The sequence below is a fragment of the Felis catus genome, chromosome A1 (assembly GCF_018350175.1).
Source record: "Felis catus isolate Fca126 chromosome A1, F.catus_Fca126_mat1.0, whole genome shotgun sequence".
In the NCBI taxonomy this organism is placed as follows: domain Eukaryota; kingdom Metazoa; phylum Chordata; class Mammalia; order Carnivora; family Felidae; genus Felis; species Felis catus.
In genome coordinates this window covers 113,973,515-113,989,589 of record NC_058368.1, presented here as the reverse complement: position 1 = coordinate 113,989,589, position 16,075 = coordinate 113,973,515, and the positions used below count along the sequence as shown (strand labels likewise).

Sequence of the window (16,075 nt, the reverse complement as noted above, 5' to 3'; positions counted from 1 at the left end):
GAATCCTGAATTCATGCTTGTTCCGCACTTAACCTGCTGAAGCTTAATTGGCTGTTTTTAAGCATTAAGATTTTTTCAGCCAAGAGATTTCTACTGAACAATTTTCTTTCTTTGCCATGAGGGTATGAAAATAACTTCTCCCTTAAAAGGCTATTAATTGAAAGCCTGGGATTTAGAGTAACACAGGCCTTGCAGTGAATCTCCTTTATGAACTGTGTGACCTTGAGTGTGTCACATTTAGTCATAGATAATTTTTCTTTTTGGTATAAAGGGAGTAATAACAGTATCTGTACCTCATAGAGTTTTTGTGAGGATCAAATGAGGTAATATATATATAAAGCATCTAGTAAAATGTCTGTGGCACAGACTAGGTACTAGGTAAATAGTCGTTTTATCTTTGGTGTTCATCTATTGCCCTGGTGTACCCCATGACTCGTGCTGGGATACTAACCAAAGCTTGTGTTAAGGACTTTCTATGTTTATCATCTAAAGCAGCCTATGTGGGACTTTTCCCATGAGAAAACTGGGGAGAGCTTATCAGGATCCTTCTCTTCTACCTGAACCATCCATCTCCTCATAGTGAGATACCACACGGGGCTTGGCATTTCCTCTGCTAGTTTTCACCAACACCTACCTTAATCCTCCTTTTTATAGACTTCCTGTGGCATCTGGATGCCTTTAGTGGTTTGGAACTATGAACCAGATACACTTGTGTTCAGTCAAAATCTCAAGAAGAACATATGAGTTTGCACACACCTTTGCTGTATCCCCCAAGCTCTCCAGCTCCCTAAGGGACCTGCTGATGCTGAGATTCCCATCTCCCTTTGTGAAGAATCACTGTTTCTTGATCAGTCACAGGAAGATGACTCTGCATTCTGTTTTATGAAGGGAAAGGGTCTCTGGCTCTCAACTACTACAATGATAAATTGTGTGTATGTATGGGTATGTGCGCTTGTAGAGCAGATAGACATTGAAAATGGCAGTTGCTCTTGCTCTTAGGATTTTATTTCAGTTCTGGAAATCAGTCTTGTGGGCTGATCAGCCTTGTTATACTCTGGAAACGTATGTGTTGGTGATGGTTGCACAACAACATGAATGTATTTAATGTCACTGAACTGTATCCTTAAAAGTGGTTAAAATGAAAATTTCATGTTGTGTATATTGCTACAGTTTAAAAAAATTTTTTCCAGGGATGTCTGGCTGGCTCAGTTGATAAAGCATGTAATTCTTGATCTCAGGGTTATGAGTTGGAGCCCCACGTTGGATGTAGAGATTACTTAAAAATAAAATCTTCAAAAAAATTTTTTTTCCAGGTTCAGTGTCTGATATATCTGCAAGATTTGCAGAGAACAACTTTCGGAAGAGGCATAATACAAAGGGGAAACTAGTTGTCCATTTTTCCTAAAATTGTGGTTTTCTTCATCAGAACCACTGGTGTGTACCTGCTTGAGAGGGGCACCATGCACCCAGCACTATGCCATGAATTTGTGGGAGCAATTCACAGGAGAACGGCTCATCCTTATGAAAGAGAGCCTGCTCCTTCTCAGGGAACTTCAGAACCAGAAGAGATTTTTTTCACCCTTGATCCACGAACAGATCATATTTTTTGAGAAGACATGACTTAGCTGATAATTCTTTAAATGCTGAGACTGGCATTGCCAGGTAAGATACTAGCAAGACCCCCCCCCCCCCCCCCCCCGAGAGAAGAGGCAAGTATTGAATATCCTTGTCTTTTCTCTCTTCCCACAGCATTCCTTGAGTCCTCTCCCACTACTAGTAGTCATGGATAGAAACTTGTAGAAAATTTTGGGCATCACTGCTGCCTGAAGCAGATGTGCATTTCAACCATGATAATTGAAACCAAATTTTCCATTTTGGAAATATTTGTTGGTGAAGTAAGGTTTTTAACTGTAAAAAACAAAGTCACTGAAGCCACTTGATTTCCCCATACCCAGATTTCGGTTTTCAGGACTTTGCTTGTTAGGTTTTAGAATGTTCAGATACATGTAGACAGGAACATTTTTGGTGTTAGTTTTCTAAAGCAAGTGCTTTATTCGATGAAATTTGCCATTGTAGAAGTGACCTAATTCTTTTCAATTGCTGGATGAACCCTAAAACTAGGTTAGCCTGAAAAGAATATTAATAAACCATAATAAAAAATAACTTGAACATGCTTTATTCTTAGTTTTTTTCCTATTAAATAAGTTCAGTTGTTCTTAAGCTGGAAATTCTGTAACTTTTTAAAATCATTTATAAGGATTTTCAAACTCCCGGCACAACTTTCCTGGACTTTTCTTTTTAACTTAGCGAAGTCTGTTGAAGCTTTTATCAAGACTATACACTTGGAAGAGCTCTGCTCTTCTGTTGAACCCAAATAGAAGCTTGGCTCTCGAAATGCCACATAACAAGGGTTGTGTTTTCTTTTAGCCTCCCTCTCTCCTTGTGTCATTCTGTCTATCTGAATACAAGTGCTTCTCTTGTGTTTTACATTTTTTCACAGCCCACTTAAAAGATTCCCCTGCCCCTCCCCCACTCCAGGTTATGAAGAAAACTGTGAACTGGGCTCTTAGGACTGTGATTAGCAACATACTTGTTCTTGAGCTTGTTGACCAAGGAGCACATCATAGGAACGGCAGAGCTGCTCCCCAGCTTTGACCAATCACAATGGACTTATGTGAAGTCACTACAGTTAATAATAATATCAACTGTAATATACGCTGAAGTTTCCCCACAGTCAGCGGAATAAGGTAGTGCAATGTCACAGGTCCTAGAGGGTTCAGTCTTTTTCATTTGGCCTGGTTTGGCTGTACAGTGAAGAGCCTCAAGGAGTGAGACAGAAGGATTGAGCTCCCTTGGCCCAGTAGGCTGTGGACATTGTCCCAAGTCATTGAACATTGCTATTAAGAACATAGGCCAGATCAGATCAGATAGACCTGGGTTTGAGTGTCAATTCTCCATTCAGTAGTTACCTTGGACTTCCAGACGAGTTTTATCTCAGTGCTTCTGGGGATAATAGGGAGGTTCTGAAGATAAAATGAGATCATGGAGGCAAAGTGCTTTAATGTACTATCAGCTTTCGGTAAATGCTGTTATTAACTCTTAGCCAGGAACTATAGCTTACTGATGAACATCTTCCATGTGTCCGTGTGGGCTGTTGCAAGGGCTCAGCCTAATGCCGTGAACTCAGGTGGCACCACTGAAAAGGTATGAAGAATATGGGGCTTCGTGGCAGCCTGTGTGTGGGTGGTGTTTCTTGATGACAGGACTGTACCATCTAGTCCTGAATCCTGCTGCCCAGCCGTCTTCAAGTGACCGGTCCTCTGTTAACACAAAAGTAGAAACTTAAATTTGGTCATTTTGACTTTGAACTTCAGGATTGGGATACATGCTATCTCTGTAGTTTGCTCAGAGTCCTGTAGGTAGAGAAACCCTATTCTGTCACTGTCCCACTGCTGCCCACACTTGGAGAAGCACAGTCATGCTGATGAACTCATGAGAACCGAAAGTACAACAGTCAGAAAGGCACTTTATTAATTTTCAGTGAAGAGTGCTCTGGATGTTCCTGAAGACCTGTTACCACATTCTTGATTCCTGAAGGAGGATCATGGGGGAGGCCACAATTACCAAAGACTGCATGGTGAGCTAGGGACTGAGTTATGGCATTCGAATATTTATAGGTTTCAAGCTTTACCACAAGGATCTGGCCTGAAGCTGAACCAGGTCAGACCATGATGATTAAGTTATCTCTTTCCTAGATAGTGTGCCCTGAGCTGGACAAGGGGCTGTCTCTGTCTGATTCTTGTTTTCCAGTTTCCCTTTCTAAACGACACTTGCTTTGTTGAGGGATTTTAGCATATTCATCGTAGTCTTACTCCGTCTCAGAGTTGTTTTGCCTTCTTGAGGTGACTTTGCTTCTCTTTATTCTCTGTGATCTGTAGCTTGAACATGATGTGCTTGGGCTCTTTGTATGTGGCCCACCATTAGCCCACTCTCCCTGAACTTTATATGCATCTCTTGAAGGCTTTTAGAGGGGATGGCAGTTCCTAAGCCTCAGCAGCATTTCTTGGTTTCCCTTTCTTCTCCTCCACACTCTCTCATACCCTGGGTGCCCTGGAGCTCCTAACTTGGCAGATCCCCCAAACACTTCTGCATAGTCAGCCTGCTCTGAGGCTTTTCCATCTCCTACCCTGCCCACGTGCTTTCTCTAGAAGTGTTCTCCTTTCCATTCCTTGCATGAAGTTTCCTCAGCAATGGAAAGAGCCTAAGAACTGACACACTAAGTAACACCCCCTCTTGCTTCCTTCCCTCTTCTCTAGTTGATGATGCCTTTCTCTCTCCCTGCATCCTCTTTATTCTGTATGACCAACACAGAGGCCTTCTTAGGGAGTACAAGGAGGGGGAGTTGAGAGACACAAAGCCATAATTATTTTAATGAGGAGAAGTGAGGAAAGATGGAATAGTTGCTAGTTATACCTTATTTACTTACCTATCTAATCATTTACTCACTGATTATTTATTGAGCACCTGCCATGTACCAGAAGTCCAGAATGCAGAGGGAAGTTAGATAGCATCCTGGTTCTCAGGGAGCTTAAAGTCTAAGGTTGGCAGTGATGTGCTGGAGCCAGCACTTACCCATTTGCAAGAGCTGCTTGTTAAATTGTCAGGAATATTGTGAGTCATTCTATTAAATATGCTCTTTGCTAAAAATAAATTATATAACTTAATAATAAATTATAGACAAGAATAATGAATACTCCCAAATCAATGATTTTACTGTGGTCTATGCCTTTTAGATTATGACTCTTGTGTCTTTATAATGGAAATACTGTGTAGGGTTATAATGGTGTGCTGCTGCACATCTTTTTCCAATTCCACATGCTCAGTGACAACATGTTGGTAGCTTGAAATCTGACATGGTGGGAGTATTTACACCATGGAAATTGGCAAATGTTACAAATCAGGGCTCTCTCCCTCGCAACCAACTGTTAAACATTTAACAGCACTCCCCCCCACTGTGGGGGAGACAGAAAAGTAAGAGGTAATTACAATTTATATGGAAGGAAGCACAGAGTACTGTGGGAATACAGAAGAAGGGAAGTTAATCTCGTGGGTAGTGGAAGATGCTAGGGAAGACTTCCAGCTTGAAGGCTTGAAGGGCTGGTAGGAATGAGTGGGGTGGGGCAAAAGAGCCTGGTGTATTTAGGTGTAAGTATTTCAGTACTATAGTAGCAAGAAGTCTTCAGGGCAATGATGGGGTTATAAAGGGCCAGGAGAAGTCTCTGAGATTTATTCTGAACGCAGCGAGGAACCAGTGAGAGGTTTCACATAGAACATCCTTTGCTGTTACTAATATTCTCTAAATGTCACTCTGGAGTTAGGGAGGAGGATATGGTTGTATACAAGGCAGGAAGGGGATTATGACTGTGAGAAGGGAATGGAGTGGAGAGAGATTAAAGGAGCACTTGGGGTTGTATGGGAGGGGGGTGAAATGGGAAGAGCATATCAAGGATGACATCCCACTTTCTGCTTTGGATAGGTGAGTGGGCGGTTGGTTTTGCCTCTGAGATAGAGGATACAGAAAGAACAGTAGGCTTGAGGAAGAGTAGGGAGGGTGGAGGGCATCAGTATTGCATAGGCTGAGTATGAGTTACTGTGCAAAATGTGAGGGAGTCAAAATAGACTTTGGGTATGTAGAATTTAGAGGACAAGGGAGGGCAGGAGAAACGGCTGTGGGAGGTGGTGTGCTGAGAGGGCTTGTTATTTAAAACTTCTCTATTTTTATTTAGAACTTCTGTAACATTTTGTGTGTATTGATTTATATTTTAACTCTGAAAACCTATCCCACATTCACTTTTTTAAGTTATTAGGCTGGGGGAAAAAAAAGGGTGGGGAGAGAGCTCCTGCGTGGCTCAGTCAGTTAAGCATCTGACTCTTGGATTTAGCTCCGGTCATGATCTTATGGTTCTTGAGTTCAAGCCCCACATCGGGCTCTGCACTGACAGTGTGGAGCCTGCTTGGGATTCTAATAAATAAATAAAAAAAACTTAAAAAAATAAATGGTTAGGCTTGGAGTCATTGGTTGAGGCAGACTCTTCCACTCTGCTCTACTGTTTATCAGTTTGTAGGGACAAGTGAAGGGTTTTCAGGTCAGAGTTCATTGATGACAAATATGGGATGAGGGCCTGCTGTGGGTGTGGCCCTATGCTGGGCAGGCTAAGCCATGTAAAGAGTCCTTGGACCCATGTTCCTTGTCCACCAGGTATGTTGCATCTAGTAGGAGAGGAGTGGGTTGTTAGATAGGTACCATGAAAACATAATCAAATCTATATGCCAGTTCAGTTACAGGACAGAAATACTTGAGGAATTTAGGAAGACAAAGATCACTTAGGACTGAAGTATACAGAGGACTTCATAGAAGAGGCAACCTTAATTGGTCCTGAAAGAACAGGTATTTAGATTATGATAGAAGAAAAGGAAGGCAGAATCTGTCTGTAGTGAATAATTTCATCTGCTCAGTAGAAAACAGGTTCTCAGTAAATATTTGAGGAAGAGATAGGGCTGGGATTTAGATTCAGTCCAGGTCAAGGAGGACCTTGAATACTAAGCAAGGTACCATGACTTTATCCTATAGTTTGGTAATGTTTCAGGTTTTTAGCTCTATAGTTCTTTGAAAGGAAATTCTACATGGACACACGATACACAGAATAAATGGAAGCAGGTGGTTCTGACTGAGCCTCTAGCCTACAGCCCTCATGACCCCTGAAGAAATCTGTGGGCAGTGAGAATCTGAAAGATGTGATCAGAATGACCTTTTAGGGATTAATGTTGCAATAGTGTGCAGGAAGTGCTTGGAGGGAGGGCATCCAGAATGGGGGATAGCCACTGTAGTAGGAGACACGGGAGAGGCCACTGTCACAGGCTAGCCCAAGGGAAAAGAGAATGGGAGAACCCAGGAAGGAAGGGACAGCTATGTTCATCCTTCTTAAGGTTATGAGTCTTGACTGTCTCATATGTATGACTTTTTTTTTTTCAAGTTTATTTCTTTTGAGAGAGAGTGAGGGAGAGGTGGGGGGAGGGGTAGAGAAAGGGAGAGACAGAATCTTAAGCAGGCTCCACGCTGTTGGGAAGGAGCCTGAAGTGGGGTTCGAATTCACAAACCATGAGATCATGACCTGAACTAAGATCAAGAGTCAGAGATTTAACCAACTGAACCACTCAGGCGCCCCTCATATGTATGACTTCTTAAATGGCACCAGTGAGAATGTGAATTAAGTCTGAGCCATCTTGCAATACTCTCTTTCTCTGGGCTATTTATTGAAGGGGTTGTTGGCCTTTCTACAGCAGCAACATGGAATTACTCACTTCCCTGTGTTCACCATGGCAGCAGTGGTGGTTCATGGAGGTATGTTTACTACTAACAGGACAGTGTGTAAGATTTAATTAAATTTTAAGCCAGATTTGTAGTGACTTGTCTTATTTGACAAAGTTGACTTGTCTTGTTCTGCTGCAGCTTAAGTGGAAAATGGCTTTGATGACTATTTCTGTCTAATTCTATAGGAAACAGCAAGGATTCTGCCTGGCCAGTACTTTCTCACCATGTCTACTGTTGTTGATATATTTAAATCTTAGATATGGCTCAACTTGAATGTTATTGAAACTCTGAGCATCTCAGCACAAATGAATGCTCCTTTGTTAAGTAGCCAGAGGTTGAGGTCTGGTGGAAGGGGCATATATAAATTACTATCAACTATGGAGGGAATTTGGTAGGCTTTATGCCTCTTGCCATATCGTGAAACCTGGAAGTCTCACTTACCTCATTTGGACTGGCTGGAAGTTCTTGAAACCTGGTATGGTTTTAATAGAGACTGAAACTTTTTTAAAATATAATTTATTGTCAAATTGGTTTCCATACAGCACCCAGTGCTCATCCCAACAAGTGCACTCCTCAATGCCCATCACCCACTTTCCCCTCTCCCCCACCCCCCTTCAACCCTCAGTTCTCAGTATTTAAGAGTCAATAGAAACTTAACAGAAACCCATGGGGGAGGGGAAGGAAAAAAAAAAAAAGAGGTTAGAGTGGGAGAGAGCCAAAGCATAAGAGACTCTTAAAAACTGAGAACAAACTGAGGCTTGATGGGGGGGTGGGAGGGAGGGGAGGGTGGGTGATGGGTATTGAGGAGGGCACCTTTTGGGATGAGCACTGGGTGTTGTATGGAAACCAATTTGACAATAAACTTCATATATTGAAAAAAAAAAGAGTCAATAGAGGCTGAAACTTAAGGGATGGTCAAGTTTGGAGCCATTCTTTGCTCTTGGAGAAATCAAACAGTTTGTGCTTAGAGTAAGGGCATTTGCTAATAAAAACTTCAGGAGAAAACATTTTGTGATTGAATCTGCCTAGAGAAACGTGCATGCGTGTGTGTGTGTGTGTGTGTGTGTGTGTGTGTGTGTGTGTGTAATTTTGGCTGGGTCTGGGTAGAGTGAAAAGTATGATCTTATAGACATTGAACATGGACATGAGAGTGGGAATATACCTCTGTGTGGTCTGTGTTTCACAGGTGGGGAGGGGGATCCACCAGCTGTGTCTAGCATAAAGAAAGAACTGAGCACATTGGGGCCTTTAGAGAGTGGGAGTGGGCTGTGTATGGGGACTAACTAATTGGTATGGACGGAGGGAGAAAGATTTGGGTGAGGGAATGGGGGTATTTAGTATCTCTGCCTGAGCCATGTGACCCTAGGTTGAGACGTGTGTTTGCACGCATGTATATATGTATATTCTATCCTGCTGGAGGGTGTAGACTCTGGTGAAAATAGCTTGGGTTGATTCAAGTCAGGGACACCTGAACTCAGCTTCCATCTTTGTAACTTATTATCTCTGTGATCTTGTACAAGATTCTTAACTTCGCTGAGCACTCACCTTCTCTCTTTCCTCACTTTCCTGTTCCTTGGAAGGTCACTGAGTTGCCACGAAGCTTGTACCTTCCAGAAAGCAGAGATCTAGACTCTACTGCAGAGTTCCCATGTCATCACAGAGCTGCAGAGCAGGGGAAGAAAGAGACCTTAGGATCTGTCTGATGTCAAGCCTTGCCCCTGTATCAAGGGTGGGAAGGGCTCCAGATATAGTGGGAAGACCAGATGTCCTTCCCCTAACCAGCCCGGTGGGCATCACCAAGTCACTTCTTCTTTCAGGGAGGCTTTGGTATGAATTGCATTTTGTTGAGCTTTAATCCTTTGAATAGGTAATCTATGTTTGAGAACTTTTGGTAAACACAACATTGTATTAACAGGACTGATTCATTGGACCATTTTGACACACTGGAAAGTGCAAAAGCAACACAACAAGGAAGAGCAAGCCTTCCTGTCCATTAGTCACACTGGAGATTATTGTCACTGCTTCCAAAATGGCTGTGTTTATTCTACATCTCCATATATGTGAAATGGAACTGAATCTGTCGTCCACTGGGCTTTTAGGAGCTCTAATCTTATTAGTTCCCTGTCAGAACCCTTCAGTGGTTCTCTGGTCAATACCATATTATATATTTTTTCCCTTGGCTTTTAAGGCTCTTTATAGTTTGAAGATAGCATTTATGGTGAATATTTATGCAGTCTTTTTTACAGTTTCTAGATTTATCCCAGAAATGCAGATATGGTTTAATTTTAGAAAATATATTAGTATCACTTACCACATTAAAAGGTTAAAGGGAAAAATCCATATGATCACTTCATTAGATTCACAAAAATATTTGATAAATTCAGTATAGTTTTATGATTAAAAAGCAATAAAATGCAAGGGAATTTTCTCAATTTGATTAAGGTTATCTATAAAAATTTTACAACAAACATGCACAATGGAGAAACATTAAAAACAACATCTTTAAAATCAGAAAGACAACAAGAATATTTGTTAGCACACTTTCTATTCAACATTGTGTGGCTATCCTAGCCAGTGCAAAATTTCTTTCAAAAAAAAAAAAATTAGACACCTAAGAATTGGAAAGGAGGGGGAGAAAAAACCCTCTGGCATTATATGCAGGTTAATTTGACTGTTTACATAGAACACTTTATTGACTCTTCAAGTATAGAAATAATAGGAACATTTGGTAAGGTGGCTGTTTAGTAATTTGCAAAAATCAATTGCATTTTATAAACCATAGCAATCAGAAAATAAAATTCATAAAAGACACCATTGCTATTGTAAAACAGCAACAAAAGCCCTAAAGTACTTAATAAATTTAATCAAATGTATAAAGTCTTCATTAAGAAAAATGTAAGGGGCGCCTGGGTGGCGCAGTCGGTTAAGCGTCCGACTTCAGCCAGGTCACGATCTCTCGGTCCGTGAGTTCGAGCCCCGCGTCAGGCTCTGGGCTGACGGCTCGGAGCCTGGAGCCTGTTTCCGATTCTGTGTCTCCCTCTCTCTCTGCCCCTCCCCCGTTCATGCTCTGTCTTTCTCTGTCCCAAAAATAAATAAACGTTGAAAAAAAAATTTTAATAAAAAAAGAAAAATATAAAAGTTTGACATTAAAGACGATTAAATAAGTGGAGAGAGATATTCCATGTTCATGGATCAGAAAACATAATATCAAAAAGATATCAGTTCTATACTAATTGATCTATAAATCATTACAGTTGCTATCAAAATCTCATAATATGTCATGGAACTTAATAAGCTGATACTAAAATTTGTATGAAAGAATAAAGAAAGTAGAATAGTCAAGACACATTTGAAGCATAATAATTGGATTGAAGACTTACCCTGTCAGATATCAAGCTTTATAATGAAGTTACAGAAATAATGTGGTACTGGCATAGGGACAGGTAAACCAACCAATGGAATAGCTTAGAGAGTCCAGGAATAGATCCCTATATTTGCAACTTTGACATGACTTAAGGTGGCATGACAGGTAAGTGGGAAAAATAAGTATTCAGTAAATGGAACATATGGAAAAAATTAAATCCCTATTTCACACCAGGACATAAAAATCAACATCAGATCAAATAAGGGCCATTAATCAAAAGCAAAAATGTAGGGCACCTGGGTGGGTTAAGGATCAGACTCTTGATTTCTGCTCACGTCATGATCTCACTGTTCATGAGATCGAGCCCCATGTTGGGCTCTGTGCTGACAGTGAGGAGCCTGCTTGGGATCCTCTGTCTCCCTGTCTCTCTCTGCCCCTCCCCTGCTCACACACTCTGTCTGTCAAATAAATAAACTTAGAAAACAAAAGCAAAAATGTTAAACTTTTAGTAGAAAATAGAAAATAAGATCTTCTGGCTTGGAGTAGGAAAAACATTGACTTTAAAAGAAATAACACTTGTGGGATTTCTCACATGAAGTTTTTCAACTTTACGGGATGCTCTTTCATGTTGATCTTATCTTCAGTTTTGAGATTTTCTTTTCCTCCTTAAACACATAATTCTATAGGACGCCTGGGTGGCTCGGTTGAGCGTCCGACTTCAGCTCAGGTCATGATCTCGCAGTCCGTGAGTTCCAGCTCCGCGTCGGACTCTCTGCTGACAGCTCAGAGCCTGGAGCCTGTTTCATAATCTGTGTCTCCCTCTCTCTCTGACCCTCCCCCATTCATGCTCTGTCTCTCTCTGTCTCAAAAATAAATAAACGTTAAAACAACAACAACATATAATTCTAATCATCTGCCTTTGTGTATCTCTTGATATTTATATTCCTGTGCCTGATCAATTAACTTCTTTGCCCCCAGAATCCAAATAGTCCCAAAGTTCAGATGACTGTGGCTTATATTTGCATGCTGAACTGAAGGTGGGGAAGGAAGGCCAAAAGAGGAGTCTGTGATGGTCAGACAAACTGTAGATCTTGCATGGTGGTTGTGATTTGATTGTTCCAGTAGTTACAAATCTCACTGTAAGATCTGTAGAGACTGTCAGGTCTCTGGAACATTCTCTTAACCACAAAAGTCCCTTTCTCAAGCCAGTTTGCAAGTCTAGGTGGTGGCGTGGAAGGAGGCACGCCAGGCAAAGGCAAAGCAAACTGTCTTTAAACTAGAGTTGGAGAGTTGGAGTGAACTGTGAGTCTCCAAATCTACACAAATGGAGAAGGTCCTGTTTTCTTATCAGAACAGAGGTAACTCCAAGGTCCTGGACTTGACCTTGGAGCTGAAAAGTTTCATCAGGTTGGGAAAAGAAGTCCATTTTTGTGTATTCTTTAAAAAAATTTTTTTTTAGTGTTTATTTATTTTGAGAGAGAGAGAGAGAGAGAGAGAGAGAGAGAGATTGTAAGTGGGGGAGGGGCAGAGAGAGATGGAGACGCAGAATCTGGAGCAGGCTCTAGGCTCTGAACTGTCAGCACAGAGCCCCAAGCAGAGCTTGAACCCAGGAGCTGGGAGATCATGACCTGGGCCGAAGTCAGATGTTTAACTGACTGACCATTGACCGTTCTTTCGATAATTTTTTTTCCTCCCCACATAAAGCTGAGACATATTGCTTAGGAGTTGTTGGGCATCTACTTGACATCCATAGGGATATGAGTGTTTGTCTTCTGTATAGAGGACTTCGAGGTTGTGAATGACTTGGAAGTCACCACTTGCTCACTTAGCCCACATGGATAGCTCTTCTTTTCATAATAATGACAGTCCCTTGTCTTACCGTGGGATTATGTTTTCCCAAAAGCTTTCATTCCTGTTATATTGTTTTCCATACCACAGGCAATGTGATCTTTGTTAAGGACAGATGTGTTCACCTGTTCCTGTCTACTTCTCTCTCCCTTTAATGGCTTCTCATTGTCTCAGAGTAAAATCCAAGCTCCATGGCTTTGCTAATATGACACTTACAGGACTGCTCAGTCTTCTAGGCTTTGCTCTTGAGACTCTCTTCTAGTTTTACTGAACTCACTTGACTCTTGTACTCCAGGTCTTTGTATATGTACTCTTTCCTCTGCTGGGATATTCTCCATTTTCCTTTTTACTTTGCTTGCTTTTGCTCTTTCTTGGGATTTCTGCTCTCCCTCAGCTTCTGGAAAGTTTCCCCTCATACTGCCAGCCCCGGAGTAGTTGCCCATCCTCTGCACTTATGTCCAGTCGTGATACATAGGATATGATGTTTAGGTTTTTACTTGGTTTTCTCCTACACCGAACTGTAAGCTTTGTGAGAGCAGTGTCTGTGCCTTGTTTGTTGTGTTTCCCTTAATTTTTTTTTAACATTTATTTTAGAGAGAGAGAGAGAGAGGGAGAGAGGCAGAGCGCAAGTGGGGAAGAGGCAGAGAGAGAGGGAGACACAGAAACGGAAGCAGGCTCCAGACTCTGAGCTGTCAGTACAGAGCCTAATGCGGGGCTTGAACTCACAAACCGCGAGATCATGACCTGAGCCGAAGTCGGATGCTTAACGGTCTGAGCCACCTAAGTGCCCCTCCCTTAAATTTAAATACAGTACCTGGTACACGGTAGCCTCCATTAAATTTTTGTTGAGTGAACAAATTTCCCTACGAAGTGAGTGGTCACTTTGTCTCCCTCCGTCTCCTCCACCCCTTTAGGGCATGGGGGATGGAGGATAAGGATATCCCACAAAGTCGCACACGTGATGGTAGTAGCTGAGCTAGGACCCAGCTTCCACCAGAGGAATGTAGTTTGCACTGGAAGATCCTGCAGAAATGGCTGACCCAACGCATTTTCTTTTCCTGCTGGGTCTGTGACAAAGAGAACAAGCTGACAAAGATGCTTCTGGTGGGTGGGCAAATGCAGGGAGTTGTAGCAGCTGGGTGACTGGGTTTACCAACATGTGATCCTCTCTTTCCCCTCCCACTCTCTTCCTGTTCACAGCATCAAGCCGAGCTCTCAGCCCCCGGTTCAGGCTGGGGATGATGAGAAGAACCAGAGGATCATCACTGTCAACTCTGCCCACATGGGGAAGGCGTTCAAGGTGATGAATGAACTGCGGAGGTACTTTTCCTATTTTGCCTGTGCCCTTTTGGGAAGAGCTTGTTGAGTGAGCGTCATCAGAGACTGAGAACAGAAGTCGGAACACCACCACCTAGTGAATTCTGACTCTTCCCCACCTACTCTCAGTCACTTGGCTTCCCCTTTAAACTCCAGTCGAGACAGATTGGCTTTCAGAAAGTACTCTATCTCCTTTGCATTTATTTAACACTTTTCATTGTACTCCTTAATCACAGAGGAATAATTTTTTATGGCTATAGCAGTTCTGTTCATAAACTTGGTTTCCAACCAAACCAGCTGCCTAATGACTAATAATAGACTGATTGCAATACCTACACATAGTTGCAGATTAAAGATTGTGGGTGCTACACATTTTCTGTTGGCCTCCCTCCCTCATTCCTTGGTCTGAACTTAGCTTGTTAAGACAGCTATGTAAGTGGAAAACTATCTAGCTTCTTCAATGTAGTTTAACTGTGTAAAGGAAGGAATGAAATGCAAATGTGCTCATCCTTTGTAGGCTGGCTAATGGTGAGTGTGTGCAGGCTATTTATAAAGCTGATACGTGCATTTGGTGAGTTTGCTGCAAAACAGATTTGGGACGCTGAGCATGTTTTTCTCTACAAAGGCTGTACACCCAGTGTCCTCCCTACCAGAGAACTCAGAAGGTTCCTTTGCCCACAGCATTATTTACAGCATAGTTAGCCCTATTGTGAGCTATAATTGCTAATCTCCTCTTTTCTCTGTTGTTTGTGAGCTCCCTGAGGGCAAGGACAACTTCTGAATCGTTTTGATCTCTAGCACCTAGTACTTCATGGGCTCTTCAAGGCATTTACCAAAGATGCCCAGAGGCACTGACTAGGCTCTGGGATGGGTAGCTTAAAAAATGTAAATAGTTAAATGAAAATGATCTTCCTATAATACAAAATAGGTGTTATGAACGAGGAATGCATCAGGCGCCTGTCAGTTGTTAGAAGTACAATAATTATTTGTTTCTGAAAGGGTACTATGAAAGCAAATATGTCATACGCCACCTTTGGAGAACACTTGTTTTTGGAGAACACTTTATAAAGGGATGATGCTTGAGCTAAATTTTGAAAGACAAGTAAGAGTTAAAGAAATGAAAAGTGACGGGATTAGGGGGAAGCCTTCCAGGCAGAGACAATGGCATAAGTAAAAAGCGCATATAGCTAACTATGTGTTTGTTGAGTAGGGGCTTGGACTACTTTTATTTATTTATTTTTTAAAAAGTTTATTTATTTATTTTGTGTGTGAGAGAGAGAGAGAGAGAGAGAGCACAAGAGCATGGGAGGGGCAGAGAGGGAGGGAGAGAGAGAATCCCAAGCAGGCATTGTGTTGTCAGTACAGAGCCCGACATGAGGCCCGTTCCCATGAACAGTGAGATCATGACCTGAACCAAAATCAAGAGTCAGACACCTAACTGACTGAGCCACCCAGACACTCCAGGGGTTGAACTACCTTTTTCTTTCTTTCTTTTTTTTTAAATATATTTTATTGTCAAATTGGCTTCCATACAACACCCAGTGCTCATCCCAACAAGTGCCTTCCTCAGTGCCCATCACCCACTTTCCCCTCTTCCCCACCCCCCATTAACCCTAGGTTTGTTTTCTGTATTTAAGAGTGTCTTATGGTTTGCCTCCCTCCCTCCCTGTTTGTAACTTTTTTTTCCCCTCCCCCTTCTCCATAGTCTTCTGTTAAGTTTCTCAAGATCCACATAGGAGTGAAAACATATGGTATCTTTCTTTCTCTGACTTATTGCACTTAGCATAATACCCTCCAGTTCCATCCACGTTGCTGCTAATGGCCAGATTTCATTCTTTCTCATTGCCAAGTAGTATTCCATTGTATATATAAACCATATCTTTATCCTCATCAGTTGATGGACATTTAGGCTCTTTACATAATTTGGCTATTGTTGAAAGTGCTGCTATAAACATTGGGGTACATGTGCCCCTATGCATCAGCACTCCTGTATCCCATGAGTAAATTCCTAGCAGTGCTATTGCTGGGTCATAGGGTAGTTCTATTTTTAATTTTTTGAGGAACCAGAGCAGCTGCATCAGTTTGCATTCCCACCAACAGTGCAAGAGGGTTCCCATTTCTCCACATCCTTGCCAGCATCTATCGTCTCCTGATTTATTCATTTTAGCCACTCT

At 41.9% G+C, this 16,075-nt stretch overlaps 1 protein-coding gene across 20 annotated transcripts in view; it reads left to right on the top strand.

The window, feature by feature from the left end:
- Nucleotides 1–16,075, top strand: part of KLHL3 (kelch like family member 3) — a 282,390-nt gene that overhangs the window by 167,510 nt on the left and 98,805 nt on the right. For 13 of the 20 annotated variants that reach the window (XM_045059495.1, XM_019832593.2, XM_045059493.1 and 10 more), the window contains one exon: nucleotides 13,785–13,904. The exons of 1 other annotated variant lie outside the window; for it this stretch is intronic. In XM_045059495.1, coding sequence (XP_044915430.1) covers nucleotides 13,892–13,904 — 13 coding nt within the window. In that variant the 5' untranslated portion in view covers nucleotides 13,785–13,891. Of the gene's footprint in view, nucleotides 1–1,766; nucleotides 3,205–13,784; nucleotides 13,905–16,075 lie in introns of those variants that run through there. 6 more of the 20 variants (XM_019832575.2, XM_045059450.1, XM_045059458.1 and 3 more) reach the window with 3 other exon arrangements.